At 44.8% G+C, this 11,717-nt stretch overlaps 5 protein-coding genes across 5 annotated transcripts; 3 read left to right on the plus strand and 2 right to left on the minus strand.

Annotated features, from left to right (window-relative positions):
• Positions 1 to 1,772: 1,772 nt before the first annotated feature.
• On the plus strand, positions 1,773 to 3,213 carry SERLADRAFT_434674 (uncharacterized protein; the record flags this gene model as incomplete). Its single annotated transcript, XM_007314911.1, has 2 exons — positions 1,773 to 2,942; positions 3,001 to 3,213. 2 exons carry the CDS (start codon positions 1,773 to 1,775, stop codon positions 3,211 to 3,213), a joined length of 1,383 nt encoding a protein of 460 aa, XP_007314973.1.
• A 491-nt stretch (positions 3,214 to 3,704) lies between these two features.
• On the minus strand, positions 3,705 to 5,768 carry SERLADRAFT_434675 (uncharacterized protein; the record flags this gene model as incomplete). The annotated part of the gene is made up of 11 exons (XM_007314912.1): positions 3,705 to 4,008; positions 4,065 to 4,180; positions 4,235 to 4,379; positions 4,434 to 4,501; positions 4,549 to 4,683; positions 4,737 to 4,886; positions 4,936 to 4,995; positions 5,052 to 5,307; positions 5,370 to 5,445; positions 5,502 to 5,547; positions 5,619 to 5,768. The coding sequence occupies 11 exons, from the start codon at positions 5,766 to 5,768 to the stop codon at positions 3,705 to 3,707; spliced, it is 1,506 nt and encodes a 501-aa protein (XP_007314974.1).
• Positions 5,769 to 5,972: 204 nt separating this feature from the next.
• SERLADRAFT_459573 (uncharacterized protein) lies at positions 5,973 to 6,440 on the minus strand (the record flags this gene model as incomplete). The annotated part of the gene is made up of 1 exon (XM_007314913.1): positions 5,973 to 6,440. A coding segment is annotated over one exon (270 nt), but the record flags the coding sequence as incomplete, so codon positions are not given.
• Positions 6,441 to 7,352: 912 nt separating this feature from the next.
• Positions 7,353 to 8,306, plus strand: SERLADRAFT_434676 (uncharacterized protein; the record flags this gene model as incomplete). Its single annotated transcript, XM_007314914.1, has 3 exons — positions 7,353 to 7,579; positions 7,639 to 7,722; positions 7,892 to 8,306. The coding sequence occupies 3 exons, from the start codon at positions 7,353 to 7,355 to the stop codon at positions 8,304 to 8,306; spliced, it is 726 nt and encodes a 241-aa protein (XP_007314976.1).
• A 153-nt stretch (positions 8,307 to 8,459) lies between these two features.
• Positions 8,460 to 11,079, plus strand: SERLADRAFT_459576 (uncharacterized protein; the record flags this gene model as incomplete). The annotated part of the gene is made up of 6 exons (XM_007314915.1): positions 8,460 to 9,152; positions 9,201 to 9,353; positions 9,755 to 9,772; positions 10,013 to 10,058; positions 10,528 to 10,589; positions 10,655 to 11,079. The coding sequence occupies 5 exons, from the start codon at positions 8,523 to 8,525 to the stop codon at positions 10,572 to 10,574; spliced, it is 894 nt and encodes a 297-aa protein (XP_007314977.1).
• Positions 11,080 to 11,717: the final 638 nt, after the last annotated feature.

The raw sequence follows: 11,717 nt of genomic DNA on the forward strand, positions 1-11,717 counted from the left end.
GTTAAAACCCCTTTGTGAAGGCGACCTGGAGCCCTGCCTAGAGCACAGGATGACGGCTTGGTGACTTTAATACCCTGCGTGACACATAAACATGCGAATCCAGACTGCCTAGCTCAGTGAAGGTATACGCTGACTATGAATGCTTAAACTCACGTTGGCAACTGACAAGTCCAAGCTTGAAATTCAGATATGGAAGATGGAAGGGCGTGTAGAGGAAACCCTCATTATCTGTGAATAAGCGGTACAGAATGATCCAATGGGTTTTTTTTAAAGTTATCGGTTGACAGCGATATTACAGGACCCTGAAATTTCTGAATAATCGTATCGATATTTTCTTGTCGGCGTGACTGGGAAGATCAGACACCAATTCGCTCGATGGAGTACGGCAATTGTTGGGTCCGAGGCATAATAGGAGGTTTAATAAACACCAAAAACGTCGACCATGTTCCGGGGCATCAAACGCTGTTCATCCGTGAACAGCGCGCCAAGATATATTATCCGTTTCTTGCAAATATTTCGTCCTGAATTTTCCTGAATGATGTCTATGAAGTTGTGCGTAGACCCTTCGCGTAGACATGTAGATCATCCTTCCATTCCACGTGAAACAGCGTAGTACTCACATATAAGGCACTTGATTAAAACACACAAACGATGTCAAGGTTAGTAAACAGCACAAATGGGGTTAACATACCAGTGTAAACGAGTTACTCTTCCTTGTAAAAACTCAAAAGTAACTTGTAACAGGGCAGGCGCGGCGGAGTGTACGTACCATCGTTAAAACTGCCACATGATGCTATACCAGGGAGGTTTATTTCGTATTGGCGGGGAGTAAGCAATACAGGTAGACGGTTGTCCCCAAGTAGGTTGCTGTGTAAACTGTAAAAAAGCAGATTATTGACATGTAAGACTCGGAGTTTGACAAGTCTGCTCCACGATTCCAACAGCCGCGAGTTCCTGTGGTAATTCTCGCGGAGAAGCGGTCACTGCAGGGAAGGTGATACTTGAGATACGCGCTGAAAGGAAAACTGGTACAATATCAATATCAGACGACTATGGGCATGAGGCTTCCAGCAGGTGAGGCTTAAAACCTAGCGTCATAGTGATTTGTAGAAGAAGTAATTGAAAAGGACTAAAAAGTAACGTGTTTGTGACATTAAACTCCCTGCTACTACAGCATCGCCGCTCCGCGTAAACCGGTGACCTGCCAAAACGCAAAAAACAGACTAAAAAGGTGTGTTATTTAGGGTCAGATGGACCTACATTTCAGAAAAAGCCTGTCAATGTCCGGTGCAGCTTATCTTTTACCACGTACGTACCTGTCCAGACGCTCCATAGCCATTCACGACAAAATTGGCATGCCCCCGATCCCTTGCATTGCAAAGATCACCTGTACTTGTACTACTTACCGCACCCGAGGCTAGCCTTTATGAAGTCAGGCTGTGGCGTGGGATCTCGAGGCTAATGGTTCGCGGTGAACATCTACTTAAGACTAGTCCTCCGAGTCTATATATGTGTAAGTACTAAGTACCCGGTCTTAAGGATCTTTTGAGGCGAGTCATTCAATCATTTATTTATCCTTGAATCTGTGGGGAACTTATCATCAACTCCGCTAGGTAAATCATATATAACATCGACTAACGAAATTAAACGACCATCCCATCCCCGTTGCCTTCCCTGATCTTCAAGTTACTGTAAGTACTGCCGGAACGTCAAAGTGAGACCTGCCTGCTCACTGTTCCATGTGTAGGACAATGGACATGACCTTGGCACCAATGGCACCCCCAACGTTTTCACCCCGGGGCCATCTTTTACCCGAAATTTGGTTGGGCGTCTTTAACCAACTTCCCCGTCAAAACATTCGTGATGTGACTTTGACCTGTCACTCCTTTCGTCATTTGGCCCAGCCCTTGCTTTTCCGGTCCTTGTCATTCTGTCCCTTCCTTGTGGACGGTCAAAACAACCGTGTTCTGCCAAAGAGAGAAATTCTTGAGAGGACAATGGCTAAATTACAATTTTGCTCGTCTGATCGTATCTCACATGCGATTCACACTTGTAAAGTTTTCTCTCGCCCTACTGTAGGCATCAGTGTCGACAGCACAGATGACTACAATTTCATCCTCGACTCTCTCCTGTGTGTTCTCCCTCGATTTGTCAATCTCAAGGCGCTGTCCTTCCTTTTCTTGGATTTGAACCACACCCAACTCAAACTGCTGTGTCGGCTACAGAGACTTCATAGTCTATTTCTCGGAGACTGTCATACCACTGCAGTAGAACCGCCACATTCACCCTTGAAAGTTGCGAAGGTCGAAGTAATGTCTGATAACTCCAGAGCATTCGTGCGATATCAATGGGGCGTTTCGATTCTTCATCCTCACCACCTCGAATCTCTCTCCTTCAACGAATTTCACGCTGCAGAGCATTTTTTACGCGATGTAGTTTCTAGAAATTCTAGACTATCATTACAAAGTCTCTCCATCCCGCTATCTCTGGAGCTACTGCACGCCCTTCTTTCAGTGTTGCCACACTGTCCAATGCTGCAAGAACTGAGGTTAATTCGGTCTGGAGAGAAGTCGAATTTTGATATCACTAATTCAAGTTTACCTGCACCATCACCAAAGTTTGCAAAATCTCTTTCGACATTTCATGGCCCATATCAAGTGATCCCATTACTCGTTCGGGGCAACAGGTTGCGTCATTTATCTTTGTGGAACGCACGACCAACTACGGAGGTATCATTTATAGAGCCAGCGGAGTTGCGTGCTGTACTTCACCGATCCCGCGACATTGTCAAACATGTGGAGACATTGGAAGTTGATGTTACATACATCAACGAAATCGTTATGGACGTCGTCTGCTCGCTATTCCCAAATATCAAGTCCCTTTTTGTGTATACCAACCATGCTCTTCACAGCAACTCAACGTCTGGCTCGTACAACTTGGAGGTGATTTAATTACCGTTGACTTTTTGGCTATCACTGACCCCGATCACACATAATGTAGACTTTAATGATGGCTTTGATCGATATGAAGATGCCGCCAGCCCTGCAGAAACTACGTGTAAAATCACGAGCACGAGGTCCACGCTCGAATGAAGAAAGCACATATGCAGCTCTCAAACAGCGCTTAATTGATAAATATCCCAACCTGTGCTTCCGATATCTAGATGATTATGAGTTTATCATCACCCGAGGCTGCGAATATGGATCACATTGAGCTCCGAGTCGGAGTCCTATGTGCCATTTTACGTGTGTGCAATACCTCATGTCGTCAGATACGCGAAGCTGATGTATATTACTCAGAATCTGCCCTCGGGTTCATGTAACCAAAACCTTATGACGGCTCCCACTCCCGCTTATACCGACTGTGCCGGAAACCATTGGTATAGCCTAGGTTCAGATCGTGCTGCCACGTTTCTGTATGGGAACGTTGTTCTAGATCTTCAGGTATCATGCTACTGCATGCTCGAGGTCTCTTCGAGGAGTATTATCAAAGGCCGCTAATATAGCCTCATTCCCAAATGAAAGTTCACTTCGTGGCTTCAGATTCTATAGACATAACTTTACTTTAACCGATGGCCCATTCAAATCTGTCACTGGACTATTAGTAAATTGAGTGAGATTCTTCCGGTGGTTTTCAGCTTCGACCATTTGTATTCAATGTGGCAGTCAAGAAACAAGGTTCTGTATCATTACCTATTTACCCGTTTACGTCTCGTCTTCTCCGGGCGCGTCTTCCTCCTTTTCATCGGGTCCATCTCCGAGATAGCCATCACAGAGGACCCAAAGCTCATTGGCCAATTCCCTCAATTCATCATCCTCTAATCCGATCACGATTCCTTTCTTCTTCGTTGATAAACGTCCGATGAGTTTAGCATAGTCTGACAGCATGCCCGAGCTCGCGGTACCGGCGCCTAGGGATGAGAATACAGGTTTTGAGAGAGGTCGTGGGTACTGTGATTCGAAAATAGGGGGGAAGGATGTCGGAAGGGGATACGAAGGTGTAGTGGTACTAAATAGGGATCAGTACGTATGTTCATACTCTGCATCGAATAGTGATATACATACCAAGCATAAAACGGCGCACGCAGTGGCGATAGGTTGCACCAGTCGTCATAGACTTTTGTGTTTTCAGTAGAAAATCCTCGGATCACGTCCTCTCTTGAAAACTCAGTTTGTTTATGCTATTTGAAATGAGACGTTGGCAGGGGCGTGGAGATACTTAGATATACACTGACCGATGATAGTGTCGAGAAATTGAGTCTGTTCTTAAAGGTTTGGGCAGATGATACGGGAAGTGTGCCGCTTAACTGCCCAAAGCGAACACTAGACCCATTTATACGGTTGCTCAAAGCTGATATATCATGCGAACTTCCTTTCAATCTAAAGCGTGTGTGTCATGTATGGCCTGGCAAAGATTTTAAGTGGACGACTTACCTCAAGGGCAGAGTAGCAGACTCTATGTGAGCTGAAAGTATGGCAGAAGTGTGGTATGGTTTCTCGCGCTGCACTGATAAGCTAAAGAAAAAATTTAAAAAATAGTCAAACACACATCGAATTTGAGGTTATCCGCCCATGCGCCTTGAGGCCAATGACTTGGATGATAAATGGGAATGGTAGCGTCTGAAAGTTCGTTCAAGGCACGTAAACAAAGTGCATCATTGACAGCTTCGTTAATTACGCTAGGCTAGATTTTCGATTTTGAGAAATAGTAGCAGCACAGCAGATTTGCCCACATACATTGCTGTTGACGTCGATATGACCCGTATGTGTACTAGAAAGCAAGGCGAAGGTCAAAGCCTGGTTTTTGGGATATTCGTCTCGGAATGAGGAAAGCATGGAGCCGATGAAGGAGCCGAATGTCGATGTATCTTGTATTACTTGCAATCCCTAAGGGAGTTAGAAAGACAACTTCTCACGTGAGGAAAGCGAAAACTACCTGAAAATTGTCGCATTCCTCGATGAAGAGTCTCAGTGACTCTTCCATGAGTCCATTTTCCTTCAAAAATAGAGATTGTCAGAAGGCAAGTAGGTATGAGGGATTAGACAACAGACTTCATCAAAGCGACGGAAGGTTTCTTGTCCAACACTCCAGTCACCTGTGGTGGTTTCCCAATCTGCGACATCGGGTAACATCTGTACAGTCCTTGGACTGAAGAACACCCGGTTGAAATCAGACCAGTATCTGATGGACGCATCTGTGGTCTCTCCTACAGCATCCTCTGTCGTGTCCTCAGACATTTCTTCCAGATGGGTGTGATATTCGCTTTTTGACACAGGTTCTTGCTTATATTCAACTGTGTTTCCATCCCTGGCCACAAAAGGACATGGGATGAGCGAAGTTACATGTACCATAGTGACATCATCTAATACCATAGGATAGATCCTTCTTCATCCTCACCATTCTCGTCAGCGAGCCTGTTAGTTTTTGCGAGAGATCCAAAGTTGACTGAGCGACAGTATCAATGCACGGTCGATGGCTGTCTTGTTGAAATTAGTCGTTACCTTTGCGATCGAAGAGAAGTAGTCTGGGACACAAAGTCGGCTCGTTCTTCAATATTGAATGCAAATGTGAAGACACTGTCAGCGGTGTAAGGCATTATAGACGCAAGTAGACCATACATGGATGAGCCCTTCTCTAAAAGAGATATCATGCCTCACTATAGGATCTTCATCTTCATAATATGTGAAGTAACTTTCCTGGGTGTTCCAAAAGTGAGTTCCAACGTAGTTGGCGAATGTGCCAGCCTGAATGTGGATTATTTCTCTCATTTCTCCGAAGTTACAATGGCGATGGAGACTCGAAAATGGCTGGTACCAGTCAACGGTGTCGACACTGCAAGTGAGATTTAGTGTTCAGTTGCCTGTTAAAGAAGATAAAGCGAATTCATGCAGCTGTGAGAAGAAGTTGCCATTCTGAGCCTCAGGCCTCAGTGCCAGTGAGCGTACTGTTTAATTCACCCAACCTTGCAACTTGAACGCCCAACCATTTTTCAGAGTCTAGCTGTCCGTTTGGAGGTTTCAAGAGTACAATGTTCAAAGGAACCCATGATATTTCCAGGGTTCTACTAACACAGGAGGTGAGCATGTCGCAAGTAACTGGTGTTCTCTGCAACTTGAAATAATCACGTTTAGCATCACTGAAATCCTTACTCTTATTCCAGTATTGAAATTCAGGGATGACATGAAGAAATGTACAGCGATGTAATATCAAAAGCTTTTGCGAAGATATCCCAAACATTGCCATACCACGCACAAGCAGTCTTCTTAACACTATAGATATCTATTCCATACAGCGGTTTGGATGAAGCTTTGGCATCCGTTCCCTTGCTCATTCCTGGGATATATTCGGAGGATAACAGGTTTTGGGAATGGTAAACATGAGGCTCACAGAAACATGAAAGTAATATTATTCACCATAAATGCGTGTCGTGTTATGCATTCATGTTTGAGGATTCAAAATCGGACCTTCGTTTGATCGCAACGTTTCTTCCAGCATTCTCAGTGGACGAGGGGCTACGCACTCGATCCTCTCATGTCAATATTGCGCAAAGAAAAAGAAGGTGCAACAAGTAAAACGACTTTCGCACTCATCTCGCTGAATTTCGATTTCGTGCCAGCAAGGGACGGTTCATCATTGCCGATATAATGATTCCCTTTGAACCACCATCCGTGCCAACACTATACTCTGGAATCTTATCGACGGCTTGTGTATGCTGTATTCTGTGCTTCTTATCAGTCAAACCATATCATTTGTTGTACCTCATTATGCTATCGCGCGTAATTCATGATTGTATTGACATGCTTTTGTGAGTTCTTGTTTTCTACTATTACAAACTAACAGCAGCCTCAGACAGCGCCCCCCATGCTACAATATCGACGGTACTATGAACAACAACCTATCTCCTCCTGACGATATCATTTTATCGGCGTCTTACCCTATGCCCTCGCTGCAACGTTATCATTACGCCTTGCAATGTGGCTTCTGGCTTCAGAAAGCCACCACAAAGGGGCAGTTTGTTGATACGGAAGACTGGAAGGTGCTTTTCAGATCTTAGCCACACCAGTGTTATGCTGCCTTGCCCAGACCAGTCCGCGAGCGCCTATTGATTTCTTCTTCTCGTAATAAGTATAGAGAAGAAATAATCTTACTTCCTGCTTGCACGCTCCATTCGACCTGATATCCATTCGACCTGATAAGGAAAGCCAAACATGCATCATACAAGACATCAGGCCGTGATATTCAAATGGGCGCTTATCGATATGCTACTTATACCTATGTTCGTTCCCATGCCCCATCCCACCCCCCACCCCTCATCGTCGCTCCATCTCATCGTTGTCGTTCTTTCATCCACAATGTCTGACCCCAACCGACTTAATCCCCATATTCCACAGTTCCAACGCAACGCTTCCGGTGAAGCCAGTAATCTCCACCACATCGAACAGAATACCTCTCTATCAGTGCCCAGTGCTGGCATGTTCAATCACTCCGCAAACACCCACATTGAACCGAGCGCTTTTAACGAAATATCTGGAAGTCAGAACCACGTTGTAAACAACATCACGAACGGTCCTCATGGCAAGTACAACGTTGTGTGGCGCGTGTCACCCTTTAGTTCTGAGCTGAATTATTGATGGTCAGCCACGCCGAGTTTACACCAGCTGCTACAACCTGTCAGCGCTTCGTACCAGAATCGCAGTGGAAGAAAAGCCCGATGTTTGCAAGGTACACGGAAAAATGTCTTAAAAACGATCAAAAAATGGGCGAATGATACTAAGTATCCAATTTTCTGGCTAAATGGCTCGGCCGGATGTGGGAAATCGACCATAGCGCAGACCATAGCAGAATGGTGTGTTGACCAGAAGAGACTTGGTGCCAGTTTCTTCTTTTTCAGAGGAACAGGAAATCGAGACAAAATCTCCCGCCTAATTCCTACGCTCGCTTTTCAGCTCTCGACTGAAGTCGAAGGCATGGGACCATTGATAAAAGGCGCCCTCGGTAAGGAACCTTCTATACTGAATGAGTCGCTCAGCTATCAGTTTGGAAAACTGATCATGGAACCCATGATTGCATGCTCAAAGCATAAATGGGATATCCTCAACCGGAAACGCATGGTAATAGTTATCGATGCTTTGGACGAATGTATACGCCAAGATGGAGCATCGATGGAGGAATTCATTGACGTTGTTGTTGATGCCTGTGGGGCCAGGAAACGTCAGGTCCCTTTTCGTCTGTTCATCACTAGCAGGGTCGAAGAACATCTCCGTAAAAAGCTCGAAACTCCAGCCGCCAAAGGCATTACGCTCTAGTTGAAACTACAAAACTTTAATGCTGCAGAGGATATACACATCTATTTCCAGTCCGAATTCAAAAGAATATATGATGTGAACCGCCTAATTATGGTTGCGGATGGGGTGCTAGAGCCTTGGCCTTCTCCCGAAATCCTTGACATCCTCGTCAAAGAAGCTGCGGGATCATATATATACTCGTCCACATTCGTTGATTTTGTTGGTAGAGCCGGGGGTATGCCGCACCAGAAACTTCTGCATGCACTGAAAGCACATGGCCTAGACAGCTTGTATTCCCAGGTCCTCTCAAATGCTTTATATCCAGATGGTACCCCGGTTCCCATGGCTGATCTCTTACGGATCATGGGCATCCTCCTCCTAATCCAACGTCCACTACCCATCAAACATCAAGCTACCATAATGAATATTCCCCCACGACCCCTTGTAGAATCGTTCCTTAGCATTCAGTCCATCCTCCTCATGCCCGAATCTGACGACGATCCAGTGCAACTGGTCCACACATCTTTGCGCGACTTCTTGATGACCCCAGCACGTTCGGGAGCCTATTTCATTGATCCTCCTATTCGTCATATCTCCATTGCCATTGGGTGCCTAGATATCATGACAAAAAATAAAACAGAGTTTTGGTTTACGGATGAACCATTGCGATACGCTTGCACAGAGTGGTTGGATCATCTTCGGAAAGCATTACCTGCAGAAGAAGGGCATTGTCCTTCGGATTTGTCTTTATCTGTCTCACTTAAATATTCTCTGACGAATTTCACTAACAGTTCCCTTGGTCCTTGGCTGCATTCTATGATTATATTTACCAAATTAGCAAAGACAGAATCAAGTTGTTCCCCACTAGTAAGTGGCAACATTGACGCGAAGTATATCTCATCAAACTCTATACAGGAACTCTCGCGATACCCTCAAAGTTTACAGTCGACTTTAACTAGCCTAAATAATATGCTAGGCCAAACAATTGTGCGAACCGTCTGTCATTTTACATGGTACATAATGATGAAGCATCTTCAACCTTTGGCCTACCACAATCGAAATCAGCTTGTGCGTCTAGTACTCGGATCATGCATAAATCATTAATAGATTTACATCTTAACCTTAACAGCTGGTGCGTGGTCATAGATGCAACACGACACTATGTGGTCTGAAATTCGCGTTGGGGCGTTTTGATCGACAGATAGTAAGTTCGCTCAAAGTACCATAGACTACAGTTGACCTGAACTATTTACACAAACGCTTAGAAAGTAAGTGTTGCAATTATGTACAGTGTACTTGAAGAGATTGACCACATACAGGACGTAAGTAATATACCGTGTTTGATATACTTCTGGAAGATGGTTGATAAATATGACTCATGGTCATGGAATCAGTTGGTGCGTTTTTTTTGTTGTTCTGTGCTACTTATTGGCGCGTCGACCTATATGATTTGTTTCCACTTTTTTATAGAACGAATTTATCAGCAGCGTAAGTTCTTGTCCCTTCGCGAGCCAAACATTTGGCTGACTGTCATGGCCCCGGTGACGTTCTCAGCAAGTACGTTCCTCTTGTCCCTTTGCGAGCCAGACATTTGGCTGACTGTCATGGCCTTGGTGACGTTCTCAGTATGTACGTTCCTGTTGTCTCTTTGCGAGCCAGACATTTGGCTGACTGTCATGGCCTTGGTGACGTTCTCAGTTTGTACGTTTCTCTTGTCCCTTCGCGAGCCAGACATCTGGCTGACTGCCGTGGCCCCGGTGACGTTCTCAGCAAGTACGCTCCTCTTGTCCATTTGCGAGCCAAACATTTGGCTGACTGTCATGGCCTGGGTGATATCCTCAGCTTGTATGCCACCATTTGATGTATTTAGCAGGTAACGTCGCTAACTACATATCATTACAGATCGTATGTTTCGCCGTTGCCAACCTTTCTACAAAATTTACAGCTATGTTGTTTTGCACACTGTGACCGGTGATCTTTAGGATGTAAGATGCTTCCTTTAGATATTTGTATATAAGCGCTAATGGAGCTAATGCCTTGGACATGTAATGTAGAAAGTATGTGTTTAGAGTCATTGCTGAAACCGATTTTCGATTAACTGATCGCTTTATTCACTTTTAGTGGGTGCGTTGTTCGTGCTATTTGACCTAGGGGACGTTAACCTAAAGTAAATATATTTTCTGTTCTCAGCTGGTATGTGAATCCATTCTGTTTATTTATAAGTTTCTAACGTCTTCCTACAGGAGGATCGAAGAAACAGAGGCGAGCCTGAACCGGCATCCGTTTTGAGAGAAGCCTTCTTTGGTGTGTTTTCAGTGTGAAATGCGCGATGTCCATGCCAAACTAAATGATGCATTCCTCTTCCACAGCGGTGCCGTAACATTCAAGGGGTTTTCAGTGTACAGGATGATTTGTCAAGGTGCATTACCGCTATGAATGAGACAAGGTATGGGTAATACTGTCTGCGTATGCTGCCAGACTGCGACTTCAAATTATGAGCATTTTTTCTGGTTCGTTTCGGAGGCTGTGTCCTTTCATGGTGTTTACGCTGCGTGGGTCGAGGTTAGAGCCGAAGAAGATGTGAGAGAGAGTATTTGGATGGGCGGAAACGGATAGGAAGATAATGGGATGAGCGGAAGTATGGATGGGCTGGAAGGAAGGGAGTTGGACAAGGCGTGTTTTCTTTTGTTCTTTGTGATGTATGTTTTCTCCGTGATGTATGTCTGCTCTGTGATGTATTCAACGTGCCAGGTTGCATGTGTTCTGATTGCTCTGATTGTTGTTCTGTCAAATTCTTGCCTCTCAAGTTCCAACTGCGGTGCAAGTCTATGCTCGCCGCACAGTTGCTCGGAAATCCGATGGATTTTGCAAGGAAGAGGTACAAGACCCGGACAAATGGTGAACAGTGATATTGATTATCATTAAGTTGTGGGTGCGTACGAGGAATTTGGAACTATTCACAAATATATGAAAGATAGCCCACCTTGGTTCTTCTTGCAAAAATATCTTGAACGAGCTTGCGTGCTAAGATAGTAATACTTGTACTCCTTCTCGATTCCAAGAGTATATTCACTTGAACACACTATCTAGCATTGCAACAGACGATTCGTACCAGTAGTTGATATGACTATTTGAAGCATTGATAGTGATCCTGAGGGTAGAACTTACCCAGGTCAATAGCGCCTTGTATACACCATGTACACGAAGTACGAAGTGATGTTTGATGTTCTCAAGCAAGAAACGAAGCCCGAGGTCGAAAGAACTGCTCGTCGCCGTCGGTTACAGTGTGGTGGAAGTCTGCCACACAAAGCTCCAGAGCACATGGAGCTTCTGCAAAGCCGCGTTTCAGTCTATTTCAGTCTACAGCAGACGAACTTGAGCACACTAAGAAATACCATACTTTTAAACAAAAAACATGATCAGAATACCAGA

This window comes from Serpula lacrymans, assembly GCF_000218685.1.
Source record: "Serpula lacrymans var. lacrymans S7.9 unplaced genomic scaffold SERLAscaffold_3, whole genome shotgun sequence".
Lineage (NCBI taxonomy): Eukaryota > Fungi > Basidiomycota > Agaricomycetes > Boletales > Serpulaceae > Serpula > Serpula lacrymans.